The sequence below is a fragment of the Mya arenaria genome, chromosome 13 (genome assembly GCF_026914265.1).
Source record: "Mya arenaria isolate MELC-2E11 chromosome 13, ASM2691426v1".
In the NCBI taxonomy this organism is placed as follows: Eukaryota; Metazoa; Mollusca; class Bivalvia; order Myida; family Myidae; genus Mya; species Mya arenaria.
In genome coordinates this window covers 4,051,986-4,075,168 of record NC_069134.1, presented here as the reverse complement: position 1 = coordinate 4,075,168, position 23,183 = coordinate 4,051,986, and the positions used below count along the sequence as shown (strand labels likewise).

Genomic DNA, 23,183 nt, shown 5'->3' with positions numbered 1-23,183 from the left:
CCCAAGCCTTATTTGTGAGACATATTGCCATGACGTCTTGCAAATGTTCCAGCCATATTTGTGAGACATGTTGCCATGAAGTCTTGCAAATGCCCCTGCAATATTTGTGAGACATAATGCTATGGAGTCGTGCAAATGCCCCATCCATATTGGTGAGACATAATGCCATGGAGTGTTGCAAATGCCCCAGCTATATTTGTGAGACATAATGCCATGGAGTGTTGCAAATGCCTCAGCCATATTGGTGAGACATAATGCAATAGAATCTTGCAAATGCCCCAGCCATATTTGTGAGATATAATGCCATGCAGTCTTGCAAATTCCCCAGCCATATTGGTGAGACATAATGCAATGGAGTCTTGCAAATGCCCCAGCCATATTTGTGAAACATAATGCAATGAAGTCTTGCAAATGCCCCAGCCATATTTGTGAGAAATAATGCAATGGAGTCTTGCAAATGCCCCAACCATATTTGTGAGACATAATGCTATGGAGTTTTGCAAAATCCCCAGTCATATTGGTGAGACATACTGCAATGGAATCTTGCAAATGCCCCAGCCATATTTGTGAGACATAATGCAATGGAGTCTTGCAAAGCAAATGCACCAGCCATATTTGTGAGACATATTGCTATGGAGTCTTGCAAAGCAAATGCACCAGCCATATTTGTGAGACATAATGCAATGGAGTCTTGCAAAGCAAATGCCCCAGCCATATTTGTGAGACATAATGCTATGGAGTCTTGCAAATGCCCCAGCCCTATTTGTGGGACATAATGCCATGAAGTCTTGCAAATGCCCTAGCCATATTGGTGAGACATAACGCAATGGAGTCTGTAAATGCCCCAGCCATATTGGTGAGAAATAATGCAATTGAGTTTTGCAAATTCCCCAGCCATATTGGTGAGACATAATACAATTGAGTCTTGCAAATGCCCAAGCCATATTTGTGAGACATAACGCAATGGAGTCTTGCAAATGCCGAAGCCATATTTGTGAGATATAATGCCATGAAGTCATGCAAATGCTCCAGCCATATTTGTGAGACATAATGGACATTTCATTGCTATTTTCTTTCCTTTTTTATGTACTGACATTGTTCAATACCAATGTCAATTCAGTGACATTCGTCACATACTGTGGCAGCTCTTTTTTCTGATGTAAAGCAAATTGGTTGAACATTACATGTATACAGAAAACAACTAAGTTTCTGTTCATCAGTTTTATTTTTTGTTCAAGAATATGGTACATGTATAGCGAAAATAACAACACCCAACACCATTAAAAATACAAGATACTGTATATAAAGCGCCGTATATTTCAAACATGAACTAAATCTACGTGCATTACCCTGTGAACGTGTTACATGTCGTAAGAACGATTTATCTTATATGTAAGAAGTCGGTTTATTATTTTCAAAACGTTTTAAAATTTCATTTATAATAGCGAATTGATGAAAGACATACAGCAATCCCTTAAATGCAATATTCAAAGCATTGCTGAATGTCTTTTATTTATAAATTATTATAAATGAAATTAAAAAACAATCAATTACATTGTCATTAGAGGAAGAACATGTTACATTTTCAGATTTAATTAACGAATTGAATATTAAGAACATAACATTCAGTAAGGGGTCGTCTTATCAACACGTGTGCGATACCGTTTTGTGAAACTAAGAAGTTCATTGAATTTTTAATGAGAGTCGCAATTAGAATTGAAAGTTTTGTTTATAAAATCAAAATAGAGTTCTTAGTTTTGAGATATATCAGTTAGTCGATCGTACGATTCGTGCATTGATAAGATGACACCATTGTTAAGCTTCCATTGTCTCATAAAGATTTTAATCGTAGTACTTACATATTTTGCAACGTATCTAATAGTGTTAAGTGTTTTAGACTCTATCTTAATACAGTTTTAAATGAATGGGGATGGTATAATGAAATCATGATGCAGAACAGAAGACATCTTAAATTTAAACAAAAATCAGCCGCAAATAGCCTTAGCATAAGTATTATCATATACAATGACTCTTATTTTTAATTTCTTATATCTATTTCTCTCAATTTCTATAAAATGAGAGAAATATTAATTTACATTTTTAGTTTATAAATATGTTGATATGTTCCTCTTCTAAACATCAATGAGAAACAGTAACGCATATAAGTATGTGCGTGTACAATCGTCTTAACAGCCATTCTCTTTAAGTCTCCATACCTAAAGCAAAATCTACACCTTTCATAAGACAGTTTTAGTCGTTAATACATGCATGCTTATTTAAATAAAATGATACTCACACACGATAGATATCATTGGTTATAATAACAGACATAACTTTTTTTTATAATATCGATCTAGCCTATAGAAACACATTTGAAAGGTTGTACATAACTTTAACTTTTATAAAGGTTTTGTTTTTAACATTTATATAGCCTTACCACTGAAAGGCAATGTGCAGTGCATGACGTGAACAACAAATGTTTATTCGGAACCAAACATTACTTGGGAAGCGAGAAAATGATTTCATCGGTGCCATTTGTAAAAAGATCCTAGGCTTTCAAAAGGATTCTAAAATTAAAACAATCATCTTGGCTTATATGTCATAACTGTGTTTTTGTTTTCGAGACTATGATCGGTTTAAGTTGATTATTTGGACCATCATTCAGTCTATCATGCTCAAATACAAACTGAATATTCAAGAAAAGAACACTACAGCGGCTATTGTAAAACACTGGATAAGTTATTCGCAGGTTTTCCTATGGTAAGTTTGCATATGCAAGCAATTTTATTGGCCAACATTGGATTTTGGAACCAATTGATTAATCAATAAACTTATCGAACAACTTGAAACAAATTCATATGAAAAACTACAGAACAATTCCAGTAGTCGAAACACCAACACTTTACCGGTTTTATAAAATTGGCGTCGAACGATGATACTGAACCAGCCGATTAAAAGATTTATACTACATGCGCGATTCAGAAGTACTCAATGTTTAGATAACGTGTGAAGCAAACTTCTTAAGCATCTTTAAAACAATATTTATGCAAAACAAAACTACAGACGTTTTCCAAACATACACAACAAATAGTCTATATATCAGTCTAGATGATCAGAACAAATACAATTTATTATTTCACCTAAAACACATTTGGTATTTCGATTAAATGCATTAAAATTAACACTGATTTAACATACAAACACATCTCAGAACGACAATTCACAATTCAAGATCGAAAAAATTCAGCCGAGATAAAGAACAAAACAAATTTCAATCCAGTGTGGACATACCACGTGGTTTGTGAAGTCACATTTAGTTATTGCATGCAACGTGTTATTGGGATATTTTTTCTGATAAATAAATTGACAGACATACTAAGCAGTATGGATGTGATATTAATTTGTCATGTATATGATTTTAAATTGCTGTAAAACATAACCGATGCTCAGTTTCACTGACTGATAGTTTTTACTTCTGTGCATTTTTCCACGATTGTTGAAAATAAAATAAATTGCTCATCATATCGCTTAGTAATGGAGTATAGTGTACATGTTTTACCTTAGCCTGCTCTTGTTTTGTAAAAAAAAATAGATGAAAACAACAAGCTTACAGCAATAATCCTGTATGAATCGAGATGCCTTTTGCTTCCTGCACAAACCACGTGGTAAGTCCACACTGTAATCCATAGACTATTAACCATCAGCTTATAGGACAGTGATGATTAACCTGATAAAAAAACTTCTATAGATACACACAACCAGCAAAGACACAACATCATACTACAAACAGCAAACATGAAATTGATATACAAGTTTTATTTTGTGATATAAAATAATGTATAAGAGATTGCATTCAATCAAGCGTACGGAACTGAAAACAATGTAACTATTATATAACAAAACAATTACAGATATTTTAATGTGTTCACCAGATTCTTTATTGTTTGACAGCAAGACATAAAAATCAATTTGTCATTATACATTTTCGACCATGACCTATATTCCGTGAGAACTATCGAGCTCGCAACCAAATTTGGGATCTAGCGGAAGACAACCGAAATGGGATAACTCTTTAATCAAGAAGTTGTTTACATATAATGAATGTACAAATTCATTTTTATTTTACATTACGTTCTGCAACCAATCATACGTAACAAATTAACTAGTTATGTAATTGTTCTATAACAAAATAAAACAAGACAATAATTGATCACATGATTCTTCGTAATGTGCCCTTAATATCAATAGATTAATCTGATTTCATGTCCATCGGTCTGACAAATAAAGATGATGTTCTGACGGACGAAATCCTAAAGGGTATATAGAGTCCCTTGGATTTTATTCAGCGTAAGAAAATAATGCACGGTTAAAGTTCTATATTCAGTATGCAATAGAAACTACAGAGATCAGGTCGGCAATCGTGAAAATCATTATTATATTATAATCTTCTTACAATAGAAACATTCACAGACATAACAAATGTCATTTAAGGATCTAATGTAAGAATTTGTAAAACATAAATTGACACAAAACTGTTTTAAAGCTAAGAGTATAAAGCAGAAGCTCAAGGAAAATGACGTTTGGCTTTCTTAGTCCAGCCTCTAAAATTCGGATCCCTCTAAAGCCATGGTCATGTGCATCTGTAGGTCATGCGTTTCTTTTGCACACATGTCGAGGAATGTTTTCAGAAAAACAGCGCATTGCTTCCGGTAAGCTCGGAACTTGAACCTCTTTCCCAAAAGTGGCATAGAATGCCATATGCTTGGTTCAACTTTTTTAAAACATGTATAATGCTTGGAAAACCTATCCTCGCAATCTACGTAAATGTATGATTGCATTGACAACTTCATGATCATTTCTTCAGGGTCAATTTCAAGACGTTTTGCAATGATTTGCAGTGAATCTAAATTGAGTCCTAGCTGCGAACGATAAAATCTGCATTCTTCTAGCAACATGTCTATTTCCGATGAATACATCTTTGTATCCGCCTTGGCAAAGACTGCTGCCACTGCCGCGGCTTTAGAAACCACTTTGATTCTACTTTGCAGAATAGTAAGTTTATTTTGAACAATTTCGTTTGTGAAACCAGACAATGACATGATCATTGCTTCCCTCTTAAGAACGGAAACCTTTTGGATCAGTTTACGGACAATTGTATCAAAATCGAATGCTTTTGTGTCATTGTTGTCAATCAAATACATATTTGCGTTAGATATCTTGCCTTTCTGCAGATTGAGTTTAATATTGTCTTTCACTCTCTTGAGCAAGGCTTTCCTATCATCGGCGGTCTGAATTTTGCGACGTGATTTTTTGGCGGCAGAAAGATCATCGTCGATCTTTGTTCGTACAAAGAACAAGTTAAAATTTGGCTTTAACTGAAGTATTTCTTTGGCAAGCCAAATGTCATTTTCCTTAAATCGCGAAGAGGACAGTAGCAAAACAAAGTCAAACCGATTTAATTTCACTTGTTGCAAGTAATTTTCCCGTGTGAAGGTTGACGTTCCTACTCCTGGCAAATCCCAAACCCGAAGATTTGGATTGTCGGGGTGGTTGTAAGGTGTTGGTTCTATTGTCGTTTCGACCGCGTCAACCTCCGCTGCCCCAGGATCATCAGCTTTTAATCCTCTGATAGAGTTGATGAAAGACGACTTCCCAGTGCCGGATTCTCCAGTAACAGCAATGTCGATTTGGATTTGTTTCCATCCATTGATGGTTTCTTCTAGTTGTTCACGCAGAGCTGTGTATCCTGTTTCCATCATTAAACGTTCGTATTCCTCTACTTCGGCCTCTGATATCTGATAGAATTCATTTTCTTTTCATTTAGGGTATAATATATTACATACTTTGTACACGTCAAACACGAAAGTTTTATTTGATGTTGAACCAGTTACACTTTATGTACCTCAGTTAAATATTGATTCACAAGAAATAATTACAATTAATTATTATATAGTACTATTAATACGTACGATGCTGTATATTAAGTAATAACCGTGCAATGTTTTAGGATTAGTTAGCGACATTTAGCTGCAGTAAACACAGTTAAAAGACAATGGCCGCCATCTTGGTTTTGCTTTATTAGTTTAATAACTAATAACTGCTTGTTTTTTTTATTTAATTCGTACTGTGGAATTTTGCTTTACCTTATTATTGAAACACAATTTAAGGGTAAACAGTGGGTGAAAGTAATTTGAACAACGTCTGAGTTTATAGTATATGTTTACTTCAAAATTCTAGCGATTGAAAAAACCGAAATCCAAACAGGAAGTATTCGAAAAGTAAAACGACAATTGTAATAAACTGCATTCCTGTTATCAGTCTGTCAATAAACGTAAAGGGACAATGTCACTGTTTGTGAGAAACGTTGCGTGTTAAATGCAACCCTTAAATAAAGTTCCGAACACGACGTCCAGATCAACCAAAAGATTAGCGAAATGGTAAGTTTTCTATTTTGTTCATTTTACTTAACAGCATTAAATAAAAGGAAAAAGCGCGAATGGAAAGAAAAACATATATACGTAATATTGAAGAAGACGTTAATGAATAGGTTCTGCCTGCAACTATGCGATTATCTTCATCGAGGCCACTTCCGTAAGAAAATCACATAACGACGAGCAGTATCCAACCATGAACTTCTAAATAAAAAGTATACATTACAAGAAAAGAAAAACACGTATGTTCTCTTTCAACTTACCTCACCAAGATCCTCAAGTATATCACTTCCAAGCACAAAGTCTTCGAATACTTTTTTTTCTAAACGATGAAAAACGATTTTGTTAACACAAACCATTGATACACTGTATTGTGATAATTATAATGAAACTACCTCTAAACTTATAGAATAAATCTATAAAAACTAAAACCAATAAATCAAAATGTTCCTAGAACTAAAGAATTCATTGGCCAACTCTAAAGTTTTAATACAATGGAAATGACAGCTGTTTAATATTTAACGACGACCCTGTTTAGAAGCACATTGACATATAGTGATACGTAAGGTTAAATTTTACATTGCTATCCATGTGTTTTTACTCCCTTGCCACTTATGTTGGTGCAAATTGGTATTGTTTTAGTTTCTCTAATGTTTTCCGGTGGTTTATGGAGTTTTATCAGTAAAGTCATAGCAGTGAAAATACTATTTTGATCATTCATAATTTCACTGCATTGAAAAAAAAACTAAAATCATTACTTATTTTATTTATTATTTTAACTCCCATTCCTCAAAAATAGAACCACACTTTTGAAACGACACAAACGAATTTATATGAAAAAGTGACTGTATGCGTTCAAATAAAGACGTTTTTGTTATTAAAGAAATCTTTATTAACGATTATTATAGAAGTCTTGATTCTTTTCAACATACTCTTGAAGCTGAATGTGCATCAACTTTTACTTTCGTTTATAAACGATAAAAACAGCTACTAAGTAATGAGCCAAAAGTCGTTTTATGTTTTATTTTTTTCAGTGTAATTTCAAGATGTCTTAATATTTACATTTTTTCTAAATTTTTAATTGAACACCAAATGTAAACAACGAGACGTTTTCTTCGAATTATATATTTGCCTTTTGATATCCCAGCATGCAAAAAATCATGGTTCACTTACATCAGATTATTGTTCTGACAGTGATTTAATTCCAGCAAACAAACTCCAGCGATGCTTGAAATCCACACTTGTGCGTTCAAGGCTGTCTCACTCAAAATATTAAATGGTGTCTCATAGCGACAAACTTGTATTGATGCACCGTAAAACAATGCGTTTTGTTTTGAATTGATAGGTATTCAAAATTGAGTAAACACTGTTTATTACTTCAGAATTCAAGGGTAAACAAATACCATTATTCGCGAGAACTTTTTGTCAATTGATAGTAAGGTGTATTTCAAGTATGGTTGCGAGGCGTCTCTACAAGGGTATGTACTTAAAGCAAAAATTAAAAATAGTGTATTATTAAAACCCCGGAAAAGGCACAAAATAAACAGAAACATAATTTGCCTTCAGTGCAAGATATTATTTTATTTAACTCGTCGTCATAAATATTAGTGAACAAGATAACCAAGACAAAATTGCGACCAGCACCGAAGCAAACAAAATAATAACAAAACGAACATGTAAGGCAAAGTGAGAAATGCTTTAAACACTCATATAATTCCATTCCACTTTCCAAACTCCAGCAAATACCAAGTACTTCATACAGATCCCCATGATTTCATGTACCAGATAGACATTATATTGAGTAAAATTGGAAAATACGATGTCTTGGAAACAAGCAGTCAGACATTAATAAAATAGTAAACCACATATAATCCAAAATACATGTTAACACAAATAAAAAGCTGATTGATGAATCTTATACTAAAGTCCAGAACATTGAACAGAGGAACTAAAGAAAATTTGAGTATTGTGAACCGGTCTTTATGATTGCGGGTTGGGGGATAATGTCGTAGAGAACTCAGGGTCCGCGCATTAGGGTGAGCAAGGACCGGTTCCTTTTCTTGGGTGACTCGGGTCCCGATGGTCCCAAGTTTTCCCCATAACTTACAATGGGGAATTAATGACCTGGATAAGTGTCCGTGAATTATCGTTTCAATTCACTGAAAAAGCTCTATAAACCACCGGAATGATAATAAAAAAGAGAGTAATATTATGTCTCAGAAACCTTATAATTGTATGGGTGTTAAACTAAAGCAATTACTTCTAAACATATGTATAAGATACATTTTGTTATTAATTTTAATTTCATTAAGTACGTTTGTTTTCCCATAAGATAAAATTCATGGTTTTCATACTCAGTCATGATTGTTGATAAGATTTAAAAATGAAATGTGGACCTTCAATAATAGACGTCATAACAGTTTTGCTGACATGTATGATCTAATAAGACTCTATCGTATAAATATGTAAACACACCTTCCATGGGCATCTTATTTTGACGTACGTTATCATCTGTCTTCATATTGTTGTATATTGGGTCATGCCGAGCGTAAGACGAGTCCTCATTCCTGGAATGAAGTACAGATGAAAGTCTATACCTATGTGAAAACTACAGACACACTCAGTAGCAAAATGTTTAAACATAAACCCGGTTTAATGGCACTGGGTAAACGCCAAAGACATAAAACACAAAAACAAAACATCACAAAAAAAACTGACGAGAACAGAATTGATAAGAACAGATTCCTCAGACAGTTTGAAAATATTAAATTGTTCATAATTTAATTTTGTCAATTTGTTATAGGCTTTTAAACCAAAAATTTACCGGTGTTTCCATTTTTTTAAAGAATAATTCCAAATTAAATCATATTTCTGACTAAACCTTTCTTGCGTGAAGAGTATCAGCTAATACCTGAATATAAACTTGCTCAAACAATAGTATAAACTAAACCATTTAGGAAACAAAACACATATTACTCTGTATATTTCTGGTCCACGATCATTTGGACATTGTGTAATGAGATTTCATCGACATCTCGTCGGCCAACATAGTCATCAGATGCGTCAGCACGTTTCCTTCTGCCACCGACTGGAATACAAAAGAATAAACGTTGTGACCTATACTATATATTTCCAAATAGACTTGCGGGATACAGAAGGTTGGGGGCGTTGATTCGTGGGTATTTTCACTTGAACAAACCATCACTTGCTAAAAACATAGGTATTGCTAGTTGTTTCAAGTTGGCTAAACAGTCTCATATGTATAGCTTAATACATAGAGGATACTGTGTGTGTGTCATATTATATGTCTACGAGTGAGCATCAAAGATTATATGTCACGAGTTGTGTAAATATAAGATACATTAATGTACATTTATTACCTAATCAGTAATTCTATTTGGAAGATGTATTTTAAGTAGTATTGTACTTCGCAATTTGAGAATATCGCCGTAAAAATAGTTTAAGAAATACCATTAGCGATCTGGATTTAATGGTATTTTGTCGTAATGATAAATAGAGAACGTTGAAAACGTTTTTCCAATTCAAATCCTTGCTTTAGCAGTCATTAACAAAATCCACGTTTGATCAAACTCTTGCAAATCTAACTTATAGCGAACTTATTAAATCGTAGAACGAAGACATCGCCGTCCATAGAAGAAGAATCAACTATTTTAAGGTAAAAATCACGCTTGTTATAAATAAATATTCATAGCCAATTTCTGTTACATCAAGTCAAGATCTGAAAATGAAGCAACTAGATCAGACGTGCTTGCTTTCTTAAAAGTTGTATTCGTAACAGATCACAGTAGAACAGTCCCTTGGGTATTTGTGTTCATTTTTTGTCAATAGCGTTTCTTGGTACATTGGTCTCGGGCGATGTCTGAAGATCATTTTAGCGAGGACGGACAACAGACTTACTTAGTAACCAACGCCACAGTCAATATGGCCTCAGTTTTCTGAGCACAAAACTAGTCTTACTATATGCATTATAACTATTTAACATATATTGGTTTTTCAATTTGAAGTAAATTATGTACATATGTCAAGGTTTTTAACTTACTGCTGGTTATCAGGTCTGTTGTATAGACATTGAATATTTAGTGATCATCGGAAACTTTTGAGGAAGAGTGGCAACAAATGTAGAAAAGGCAATGCTATATACCAAATGTTTTGCAAATCATGTAGTGTATGGTATCTTCTCCTTTAGTGCTCTTCAAAACGACATATAACATTGACCTTTTCAATCTCAAAGCAAGTTTAAGTACGAAAAATACCTAAACATTAGAAATATCTTGTATTTTTTTGCATTTTTTTCTTGTTTGAAATAGTACTAAAGTTCAGTTTGTGTCAAATACTTGCGTAAAAATAGTACATCGTACGTGTTTTTTTTTTCATTTAAACAATATTTCAGGGTCAGGCTTTTTGATTGCATCCTTTAAAACTATCCGTAGGTCGTCAACATATTGCTATAAGATTCGTATGAAAATTCTGCTAAACTAAGTGAAACAGTATGGGTGTTTCCATTCCCAATTTCTGTTTCACCATAGAATATGTATCTTAATGAATAAGAGATAGAAAACAGGAGTATCGACACTAAGCAATTCAAAATCAATGTCAAAATGATCACTTGAATTTCAAAATGCGAATATAACAAATATCGAACGTTTAATGTATTACTTCATAATTTTTGGCATTACAATATTAAAATCACAGAACAGTTTTAATTATATATCAACTCTTTAACAATACTTAAAAATAAAAAACCCAGGTTAACCACATTTGCCATCAATTGCTGAACAAACTTCATTTACACTATCTGTGTGAATTACAAGTAATTATATTTTAGTAAACAAATTAAACTCAAGTGACCTGTATGATATTTATGTACATGACGGGCAACAGATAAATAACAGTCAATTTCACTTAAAGAACACTATCGAGTGTGATGATACTTCATCAGATGATGAAAAACCACAAAATGTGTCACGTGTAAACACAAATAATAATAAACCACGAATGAAATCCTTGGGATCAGCATAAACACACACACCGAGCTACACAGACGACGACGGGAAAAAAACAAAGGTCGAAGTAAATATGCCGTGGCGAGTTGGCATAGTAAAACGGGGATAAAACAGTGTGGGATCCAAGAGCTTCGGGTAAAACCACGGATCGGAACAGCGACCAGAATTCAAGGAATAAAGACCAAGAGCGCCATAGAAGAAAATCCAATCAAGACGATGAACAGGCGTTTAACAACTAGGACGGCTGGGAGGTGAAACAAAAGGTCAAATGTTGTTGTTTTAATGATCACGGACTTATATGGAAAAAAACTATAATAAACTTAATATAAACTGAATTGACCTTACGCCATGGCTCGATAGGCCACGCCCCCGATAATCAGGGGAAGTTGCTCTGCTTATGTCCGACACTGACCAAAGATGGCGGATAAACAAAGGCGTCTCGGTCTCCGGGATATTCATGACAATATCAGCTTAGAATACGTAAAAGAACAAATATCGCTAAAGAAAAAACAGAAAGCATCTGCTTTTTTATCCGGAAGCTACATTAGAGAAATACAAGTATTTGAGAGTAGTGAGAATTCGGTCCTGATTCGAGGTGAAGTACACCCGAGTCAGCGGAAATCTGATCCTTGCCATGTAGTTAATCTGAAAGTTGACACTTAGCAAAAACGCCTACTAGACGCCCACTGCAAGTGTCAGCAAGGTTATGTTGTTGTTTTTTCATTTATCTTAACTATAATAACCATTTAAGACTATCAGAATCTTCCCTCTTGAAACAAAGGACGCTGTACACTAAGTGAATATTAATTTAAATTTTGTAAGATCGATATATCTGTTATTTACAGATCCAATTGTGTCATTACTTTAAAATTAAAATGTTAACCTTTCAGGAATGATGGATGCATACATTTAACTGTATATTTTCCTCTGACTATAAATACCGTCGTAAATAAAACTGCTCCTTTGAACAATCTTAGGCCATACCAAATGTTAAGCGTCAACCCTTAGTACGAAAGCCTGTCTAGCTATCCAGAAACAAGAGGAGTCGTCAAAGAAGATACTTTCGGCCGTGGTAAACCAGCGGGATGACTATGAACTAATGGTTTGACTGTTCGACATGTAACAGAGATTGTTTTGGGTTAAATTGTTGTTACGTAATTCCTGAGTCAGTGTGGCTTGTTGAAAGGTTTAATCATAATCATGCACATTATAACAGAGTATTGCAATGTTTGCATAAACACGTGTTATTTCACAATACAGAAATGTTTTCACCCTTAAAAGGGTAATGAGATGCCATGTGTTGTATGCAATATAATTTTAGATTTATTTTAGGGCGTCAATATATCTGACCAACAAGAATTGAGTTCTTGAGAACGTCGTTTAGACTATAATGATCGACCTTGAAGGTAGTTAGCTAGTTGCTTATGGTTTGCAGCTAGACGCTCTTATAAAATATAAAATATCAACTTCAATATACATGTTATATCATTTTAAAATTAATATTTAACACACTTTATATTGTTCTCAAGTCTTTCAGTGTATCTGCTGTCAGTGTTGCAGGTTCCATAACTGCATCTTTTAACCATTTTTACAGCGGAAAAAACATTGACGACTACTGACGGATATAACTTGTTTGAAGGACAAAATGGCGGATAGTAACAAAGCCGATGCGGGCTTATCAGCGCGGCTATCCGATAGGTCAATTGACCCGTCAATCAAATTCCTGGCGTAAGGTCAATTGTGCAGATGTAAAAGGTTTATTTTAGGGAACATTTTAGTTGAAGCATGTTTGTGTGCTCTCTGCTGGTGCCTTTCCGGCAAAGCAGCTGACTATTACGGTCTGAAAATCAATTCAACTGGTATCAACAAGTTCACTCTACTTTGTATTGTTCTAGTGCGGAGAGGAGTGTACATGTATTTGCCATAGGTTCAGCTGTAGGTAGAGCAGCGGATGCAGTTCAGGTAACCATGCACATCCGTATGTGGGAGGGGTTGGGCTCAGACATGTTATAATTGATGTTATAAATGCCTCATAAACACTAGAGACAGATTTTGAGTGGTTACTAAAGTTGGGTACTTCCTGAAGTGGTTGGGGTTCAGCCGGGAGGCCTCTCCTGATGGTGGCTGCAGGCCAAGTTAGATGCCTAGTGAATGACTGCCGATCATTTAAAACAGAAGTGGTTGACACATTTCCTGGAACCACAGGGGCAACTGGTGAGAGGGCCTGATCAGCTCTCAGTGATTATGGTACAGAAGTACAATGCTGAGCCGAGATCATTGATGAAGAAGCACTTTCTCGCTTACTATTAAAATGAGAGTGCAAGGATTGCCATTGTGGTGGCGGAAGGATTTTGCAATGGTTCAGGTGAGCTAGGGGGGCTTTCATGACTTGTGTAGACTGTTAGTGCTGGAAATAGCAATATTCAACTGATCGATGGGTCATGTTTGTTTGGGGGGTCTGCAGGGACCAGGAAACAATCGTTTACGAAGACAAAGGGTGGATTGCACTGTCTCCTTCACACTAACAGAGATAGTGCAAAGGTTCCCGCGGTGGGGTTGCAATGCTACCTAGTGGTAGGTGTTAGTGTTGCGCAAAACGGTGCCATTAAGAGCTCTGTGTCTGCAGTCTAACTGACAAGGGTCAGGACTGTTCGGATGGTCTAAGGGACTTGGGTGCGGCTGTCCACTGGAATGCATGTATACACGTAGTCAATTGCCTGAGTAACAGCGTGAACCAGTCTTATCTAGGTTACACGTATATGTTAAGTGAACGGGGTTAGTTCTAGGCGAGTCACTGTAAAATGGGTAGATGGAGTCCGAGAAACCCTCTAGACATTAAAGACTTGGCGCGGTGACAAAACTGTTATCCATAGCCATAGGTTGGTTATGCGCATAAGATGAATTCTGAAGCTCAGAAGCCAGAATAATGTTTTCTTGTAGGGTAAGATAAGCTTTAAGGTAGCTTTAAGGTAGCATTGTCTAAAGCCTTAAAGTAGTTCCATGTGACATGTACACCTTTGTGCAGCAATGTAAGTTGTCCTACCAGCAGACTGTATTGCTGTTTGGCAATGCAGTCACAGCAATGCTGCAATGTAAGATGACTATCCATCTTCCTTTTATGCTGAAGTCCAACAAGGTCTTTAACGTGCTGCCCTCGCTGCCGGTAGCCATTGATAGATTTTGTCATCTGACTGGACATTATTTGTGTTAACCGATATGGTAGGTGGGCCCCTAAAAAGCCAAGACTGATGCACTGCAACATATGAATGCTGGCTGTCTCTTACTGGAGACAGACTCTTCATATTTCAGTCGTGTGTCTGTCACGGGGCACGGAAGGTCCTCTCCCTGCCTCCGATGGGTCACTACAAAAAACTTTTGTAAGGTCCTGTGACTAGCCTTGAGGGATGCCTCAAAAATCTACAATCGAAACATGGACCGGCTGTCATATGAAAGACAGTTGTAAAATGCGATCTGGAGTGGTGGTTGCAGCATTGCGTTTTGGACAGATTTGCAATTAAACATTTAAAGTAACTTTTGATTTTGGCAATATGAATTATGAATATTTCATAAATTTAATAAAAAATACAGGGACAAGCCTAGTAGTACTGAATATGCAGTTTAAGTATTTAAACAAAAACCTTTGTCAACATGAGCTATCGTGGTGTATGTGACAATAATCATGTTTTTATTTCAGTAGATTTTCCATATTATACCAAAATAAAGCTCCCAAACTCAATGAGACATTCTGTGTTACTCTGGAGTAGGAGAATAATAAGACTAAGTTTCGTTTATCAAACGGATAGAGACGTACTGTTTCTTGAAGTTTAAATACCAATCGGTGTTTATTCAGTGATTACCTATTTTGAAAATGCTTGGCAAATTATCCTCCAAGACAATTATGCTGTGTGTGGAAGCTAGAGTTTTGGCTGGGTTGATGAGTGTGGATGCTCATAAGTAACTAATACAGAGGTATCTCTGTAAACAGACAAATACTATTTCAGATTTTGTCTGAATTCTTAAAGTAGTCTTGCCAGACCTCTTTCGGTCTGGGCTTATGAGCACCGGTGCTGATCAGTAACTAATACAGAGGTCTCTCTGTAATTAGACGGGTACTCTTTAAGCTATCGTATGAAGCTTCAGAGTAGTCCCGACCAGTTCTACTCAAGCACACCAGTATCTCAGGGGTTCTCTCTGGGGTCCAGCGGTCTGAGGCTTCCAACCCCTGTTGATGAGCATTGATGCTAATAACTGCATTAATAACTGATACTGAGGTCTCTCTGTAGACAGATACTCTTTCATGTATCATTTGAGGCCTCAGAGTAGCCTTGCCAGTTATCTATCTGGCTTGGCTTATGAGTAATGATGATCATTAGTAACTAATTAAGAGGTATCTCTGTAATTAGACCAGTACTTTTTTAGCTATCGACTGAAGCTTCAAAGTAGTCCTGACCAGTTCTAGGTATGCCAACCAGTAACTTAGATGTTCTATCTGGTGTTTAACTGTCAGAGGCTTCAAAGTAAGTCAAACGCTATTAAGTATCTGGGTTCAACTGGTGATCACACAAGTTTTCTAGCTAGTTATTGTCCCAAATAACCTATGCAAATTGGTATTGGTATTAAAAGGACACTCTAATTCAAAATCGATACATACACATGTATAACAAACAAAAAGTTTGAGTGATCAACCTTTAACTACTTACTAAATAAAACGTTTATGGAAAATATTAATTGCTGATAACAAGATTGTAACCATGTAGTTAATAGATGAAAACGCAAAAGTATTAAATGATTGGTGAATGCTAAAAGATTTACTGTGATCTACTATCATCTCATAAGGTAGAAATACCTTGTTTTCTGCACATTTTTTTCAAATTAAACTCATCATCCTTCATAAGAACCATTGCTTTCGACATTTATTCATCCTTTTTGGTATAATAAAACAATTGTACTAATTGTGGTTAATCTAATTTTGGAGTAAGAGTGCATCTTTAAAGTAAGCTGAAAACACCACAATAGATAGATGACTCTTTATACTATAATGTTGATAAATTCAATGCTTTTGTATTGAAATGAAAAATTAAACAAAAGGTGTTAAGAGAAGAAGTGGTGGGATTATTGTTTATATAAATGATACAATTTCAAGTGAACGATAAAACTACTGATGTGCCTCATGGTAGCAGTAGCGAAGTATATCAGGAAAACAATTTATTTGACTTATTAATCGATTATTTCATTGAAAGTCAAAATAAGTATGGGGATGGTTGTCACTTTATTTTGACTGGGGATTGGAATGCTAGGACAGGTGAAAAGGCTGATTATGTTTATAATGAATTTAGCAGCTAGGCGAATGGAAATTGTGACGTAATGACGTCAGCGCTTCGCCGACCAACGACTGTTATTATAAGAACATCATTGTGAAAGATGGAAATTAAGTGTTAATCGAAGGTTATGGTGTTAAGAAAAGACGGGAGGTGGAAATGTAAAGTTTTTGCATAAGGGAAGAGAATTAGACATAGTGTACAGAATTACTTACCATATAATAGTGTTCACACCTAGAGGTTCTTTTCAAAAACTTGTTCGGACAAGCATTGAATGCAGTTTTAAGCTCAAAAGGTGTTTATCTCATTATCCCTGCATTTCAATTAAGCATAAATTGGATTTGTTCGATAAACCAATCTATCCAGTCCTAAGTAACGGATCGGGGTCTCAGTAATAGTCCACAAATTTAAAGACAACACTTACGTTTTTGTAAAGAATTGTAAAAAGTTTGATTATATGCCCAACATAATTTTGTTTATCGTGAACTTCAGTAAATGTCATAAGATAGTGGTTAAAGTTTGTAAGAATTGACACTGTTAAGTATGTTAAACTTATGTATGCACTTAGAGGCCAACCCACAAGTCCTGGGCTTACACGGTGAAATATGTGTTACAAGAATTAGGTTTTATTGACGTGTGGCTAAGTCAAGATGTTGGTGACATAAATTTGTTTCTATGTGTGTTTAAAAGATTAGTTTATACAAATTTGGCAGTCTAAGCTCAAAGAGTCTAGAAAGGCCATAACTTATGTACATGTATCGTTATTGAATTACAACCATAGTTGTGTAATGTAAATATAACAAAATATAGGTATGCATTGTCTAGGTTAAGACTGTCAAGTGATATGTTGAGCATCGAAACTGGTAGATGACATAAGCCAGCGTCAACCCCTTCTAATGAAAGAAAATGTATACCTGAATTTTGTAATACTCGTGAAGATGAGTGCCACTTCTTACTTGAATGTCAATCGTATGCCGAACTACGAAATATGTATATCAAACCATATTACTTATATATAAGACCGAATATATTTAAGTTCACTGAGTTGATGACCTATCTAAAAGCTGTTGATAATAGAAATTTGTCTATGTTTGCGAATACAGCGTTTTCGCTGTTAATACATCCTGTCTTGCGACATATGACACATTTGTATAACATTGTACCTTCTATAATGTGTATACTCATGGACATATTGGCTAATGTTTTATGAAATGGTAACATGTAAGCCCATGAGGAGAAATTTAATTACTGTACATCCAGTGCTTTACAGACTTAGTCTCTAAATAATGCAGTAGCAAGTATTTCGTCTTAGTTTTAATGTTTTGGTGTTTAGCAAGTCATGAAGTGTTTACCTAAGCCTACCGAGTGTCTTGCAAGTGCCCTATAGATTCCAATGTGTCTCTTTCGACACAGTAAGTCCCCAACAAGCCTCTATATAAATGAAATCAAGCCAAGTTTATACTTTTCTTATTTTATTGTCGTTGTTTTTCAATAGCTGTAAACTCCCTTGTCATTTCGGTCAATTCATTATAAAACAAGTACTAAATAATAGACAGGTTCTACCAAGGCCAACCCAGAGCTTACTCAACCACATTTTGTCTACAATCAACCCTAATCTGCCAAACAGTCATCAGCGACTGGCTCTGTTCATGTCTGTGCTTAAAATAACGTTATTCTGTTTGGTGTCAAACATACCATTAAGGGGCTCTATGAAACCAATAAAGTTGTAAAGCCCGGTTGTAAAGCCAATTTAATGTCAAACAAGCCGTGTGCAACTTTAATTTGGACTATTCAGTGTCAAACAAAGCACATGTTGACAACAATTACGCCAATTTACTCACTAAATCACGTGTAACTATGATAACTTGGAAAACTCAATACTAAAACTGAATAATTGTTCGCAACATGAAATACATTTAGAGCCAAAACCACATTTTGGCATTTAGGTAATGGTATTTCTAATACTACATGATAATATCGGTTTGTGGCTCAATTGATGCTGTATGGTCATTCATAGATTTGGACATTCCCTTTTTATTTTTATTTTTCACTTTATTTCAGATTTCAGAAACAAAATTCGAACCATCGTTCATTTCCTCTTTTTAAATAAATATCAATCAGATGTATAATTTCTATAGGATTAAGTCGACAGCTGCTTTTCCAATCATAACTGAAAATATTGTTAAAAAGATAACATCTAAACCAGCAATCTCAAAGATTAGGATTTTTGTGTAGTGACCTTTGATCTTGACATTAATATGGCCCGTTTTTCGTTTGAAAATTTCTAAACTTAAAATACTGCTTTCATTTAGATCTAACAGTCAGATTAAAACATAAAACCTCATGGAAACGCAAATTGTGGCACCAACATATGGGAACGTATTGGAATAAAAAAGATGTGTCAGTTAAATCTGGCAATTTTCTCTGAAAACCGACATAATGTTCTAAATTAATATGATACCGGTTCTTAAATCATTTGTAAATGAACATGTCGTAATCAACTTTCAAAAAAAAACACTTTCAAAAACAAGATAAAGATAAGACTGTTCTCAACTGTTTGCGAAACTAACAGCATCAACAATGGTGCGATTGAACTATGGGAGATGAACAATTCAGGTGAATATTTATTTTACCAAAGCCTCGCTGTCAAAACAATAGTTACGAACCCACTACCTGTGTTCTTGAAAGTGTACGAAACAAGGGCGAAACGAGAGTAATGTATTATCTGATTCAGGAGGATTGGTGTTATAACTGTCCAGCTCCATTTTTTAAAGATTAACGTGCAATTGTAGCGTGCGTACATTGATTAAACGTTGCAATATATACACATACATGTAGCATCAAGGTAAGGGAATCCAGTACATGCAAATATTCTAGTATAATGTAACCTTAATATAGGTCATGATCAGGCTAAAAATAGATGTTGATGACACAGTCCAATGATTCACTGAGTGTTTACACACACATATTTTACACAGATCTATAACAGTGTGCAGCAAAAAGCATGACAAATACAATCATGACAATGTCATAGGAAACTGAGAATAGAAAGTGGTTATTTCCCCTGTTTATATCAAATCTGTACCTGTAAGGTAAGAAAACTTGATTTGATCAATAAAACACAGGTACTGTAGATCCATACAAAAATGGAAATTACTTCATTTTGGGTCATCTGCAATGTAGTGTAGTATTGCAAGGTAAGCCTGGTTATCGTTTTGATATAAACACTATCGCATAAACCAAAACAAAACACTTTCTAATAAAGTACAGATCAAACATAGCTTGTCTTTGGCGCACGTAGCGTTTAATGTCAATAACTCGAGTAATGTGTGTAGTAATTATTACATATTATATTGATACTATCACAGGATCAAAAAAATCACAAACCTGCATCATTACTTTGAGCTTCTGCTCCTCTCGGCCCTGTAAAGGGTAGAAATTACACGTTACAATTTTGCCGGAAAATGTGTACGTGTATCAATGAAGAAGATTAAAATAAAAATCAAAAATATTATTTAAATAGTTTATATCTGCCGACATCAAGGCGTAGTGTATAAGAAATTGATTTTGTCAGGGGTTGGTGTAACAATTATTTCGGAAAAATTGTGGTCTCCTGTAAGCCATAAACGGCATACGAGGTTATCGAAGAACAGCTACAAATTTTAATTTCTATTACAATCTCTATATCAAAACACATTTTCTCATCCATTTGCGTGTTTAAGTAATCAAATAGAAAAGTAATTGTGTAAGTATTATCTTACACTTATACAAAGCACAAATCAAACTTCATACCTTCGTCGGATTCGCTCTTAACTTCAATGTCTAGCGACGAAATTGCTGCAGTCGCTTCGTTGGCTGTTTCATCTTTAAAAAAATAAACATAATGGTTTGGTAACTAGAATATATACATTGTACAATACTAGACAGGGTTTCCGTTGTTTGATGCTGACGGGAGGTGGCATTCCTGACCATTCCTATGGTACATAGAGGTGCATGTGGGGATGCAATGTGCAACCTATTTTAACCATTGTGGGTGGTTGTCTTCTGTTCTAAACGTATTTGCATAAATCGTTTGGCAGATCAAAGTTTCAGTGTTATAATGTGATACAGTGAGTTCTTACGAAAATATTGCATTGCATGTAAAGATTAGAGGCTACTCAATGTTTGCCGAAAGGTTTTCATGAGCAGTACCGTTTACAAGAGTATGCAACCAATATGTATGAAAAATCTTCACCAAATTCTTGAAAGATAATGGAAGTGTTTTGAGGTTGTTTTTGAGCAAGGTAGAATATATTTGTACGCACAACTTGGTCGTTTTGTAACATAAGCATTCTTACCTAGATATTTTCGACGCTTCGTACAAAACGCAACATTTTATTATCAAATTTCCTGCCCATTGGGAAATTTACATTCGGCGTTCCCGAGATGCTTACCTTGAACACTTAATAATCTGATATTCAAAAACATTGATGGATGAACACCAATACACTCTGTTGAATGTGAATTCCTCACGAAAAGGTTTATGTTTTCCAAACAACAACCTAATTAGTTGTTTGGGTATGTTTTACATATTCCTTTAGTGCATTTTTTACATATTCCTTTAATCCAAATTCATATATGTAAAACATTGAATAATGCATATTCAATATGCAATCACATGCTGTCGATCTAAGTTTTATTGATACAATAGTTTGGTCTGCAGTTACCGGCGTTTCTATCCTGAGAATGGATTTCAACACGTCCAAAGGCGTAATAAAAACTTTTATCGTCCAGTTCAGTTTGTAAAAATTGATGTTGTTCCTTTGTCTCCAGTAAGCCATTAACGGCATACGAGGTTATCGGAGAACAATTACAATTGCTTTTACAATCTCTACTCTATATAGAGACTTATATTCTCTTCCATTTGCGTGTTTAAGTAATCAAATTGAAACACTGTTTAGGTAAGTAATATCTTACACTTATACAAAGCACAAATCAAACTTCATACCTTCGTCGGATTCGCTCTTATTTTCAATGTCTGGCGACGAAATTGCTGCAGTCGCTTCGTCGGCTGTTTCATCTTTAAAAAATTAAACATAGTGGTTTGGTAACTAGAATATATACATTGTACAATACTAGACAGGGTTTCCGTTGTTTGATGCTGACGGGAGGTGGCATTCCTGACCATTCCTATGGTACATAGAGATGCATGTGGGGATGCAATGTGCAACCTATTTTAACCATTGTGGGTGGTTGTCTTCTGTTTTATTCTAAACGTATTTGCAAAAATCGTCTGGCAGATCAAAGTTTCAGTGTTATACAGTGACACAGTGAGTTCTTACGATAATATTGCATTGCATGTAAAGATTAGAGGCTACTCAATGTTTGACAAAAGGTTCTCATGAGCAGTACCGTTTACAAGAGTATGCAACCAATATGTATGAAAAATCTTTACCAAATTCTTGAAAGATAATGGAAGTGTTTTGAGGTTGTTTTTGAGCAAGGTAGAATATATTTGTACGCACAACTTGGTCGTTTTGTAACATAAGCATTCTTACCTAGATATTTTCGACGCTTCGTACAAAACGCAACATTTTATTTTCAAATTTCCTGCCCATTGGGAAATTTACATTCGGCATTCCCGAGATGCTTACCTTGAACACTTAATAATCTGATATTCAAAAACATTGATGGATGAACACCAATCCAATCTGTTGAATGTGAATTCCTCACGAAAAGGTTTATGTTTTCCAAACAACAACCTAATTAGTTGTTTGGGTATGTTTTACATATTCCTTTAATGCATTTTTTTACATATTCCAAATTCATATATGTAAAACATTGAATAATGCATATTCAATATGCAATCACATGCTGTCGATCTAAGTTTTATTAATACAATAGTTTGGTCTGCAGTTACCGGCGTTTTTATCCTGAGAATGAATTTCAACACGTCCAAAGGCGTAATTAATCGTCAAGTTCAGCTTGCAAAAATACCAACAAAACGTGGTAGTTTTATCTCTAGCCAATTAACCTTGCCTGCTCTCGTGAAGACGAATGTTTATGTCAGCTCGATCCAAAAGTGCATTTCCAGCAGCAGTATGTATATGAAAAACTACAGAAACAATAACAGTAGTCGAAAGTTTAAACATTTTAAACCCCGTTTAATGACACAGGGTCAACGCAAAAGACATAGAACACAAAAAGAAACAATTACAAGCCAGAAACATAGAACAACAGCACAAAACTCCACAAACAACACACTACATTTACAATATATGAAATTCTCACGGTGTTTATCAGGGATTGTTAGGTACCGCCTAGGAACGCTCAGTAGAATGTAAATTTACTGGGGGTTTAAACTGGTTTGTGTGCAGAACCTCACTCTTATCCCAACAACCCGAATAAAATAAAAACTTAAATGGCAATCT

At 35.0% G+C, this 23,183-nt stretch overlaps 1 protein-coding gene across 1 annotated transcript; it reads right to left on the bottom strand.

The window, feature by feature from the left end:
- Nucleotides 1-1,261: 1,261 nt before the first annotated feature.
- LOC128214762 (T-cell-specific guanine nucleotide triphosphate-binding protein 2-like) lies at nucleotides 1,262-22,809 on the bottom strand. Its single transcript, XM_052921399.1, has 8 exons — nucleotides 22,407-22,809; nucleotides 21,761-21,832; nucleotides 20,566-20,637; nucleotides 20,161-20,196; nucleotides 9,408-9,519; nucleotides 8,907-8,998; nucleotides 6,695-6,753; nucleotides 1,262-5,795 (listed from the first exon to the last, which is right to left on the bottom strand). The coding sequence occupies exons 1-8, from the start codon at nucleotides 22,438-22,440 to the stop codon at nucleotides 4,602-4,604; spliced, it is 1,671 nt and encodes a 556-aa protein (XP_052777359.1). The 5' UTR covers nucleotides 22,441-22,809; the 3' UTR covers nucleotides 1,262-4,601.
- Between the last annotated feature and the right edge of the window lie 374 nt (nucleotides 22,810-23,183).

Excerpts from the sequence above, each read along its gene's own strand:
- LOC128214762 (XM_052921399.1), bottom strand. The coding sequence starts at position 22,440 with ATGTTTTTGAATATCAGATTATTAAGTGTTCAAG. Across the intron at positions 6,754-8,906 it reads AAATAAGATGCCCATGGAAG|AAAAAAAAGTATTCGAAGAC; the intron begins GTGTGTTTACAT and ends TTCATCGTTTAG. Across the intron at positions 5,796-6,694 it reads TACTTGAGGATCTTGGTGAG|ATATCAGAGGCCGAAGTAGA; the intron begins GTAAGTTGAAAG and ends GAATTCTATCAG.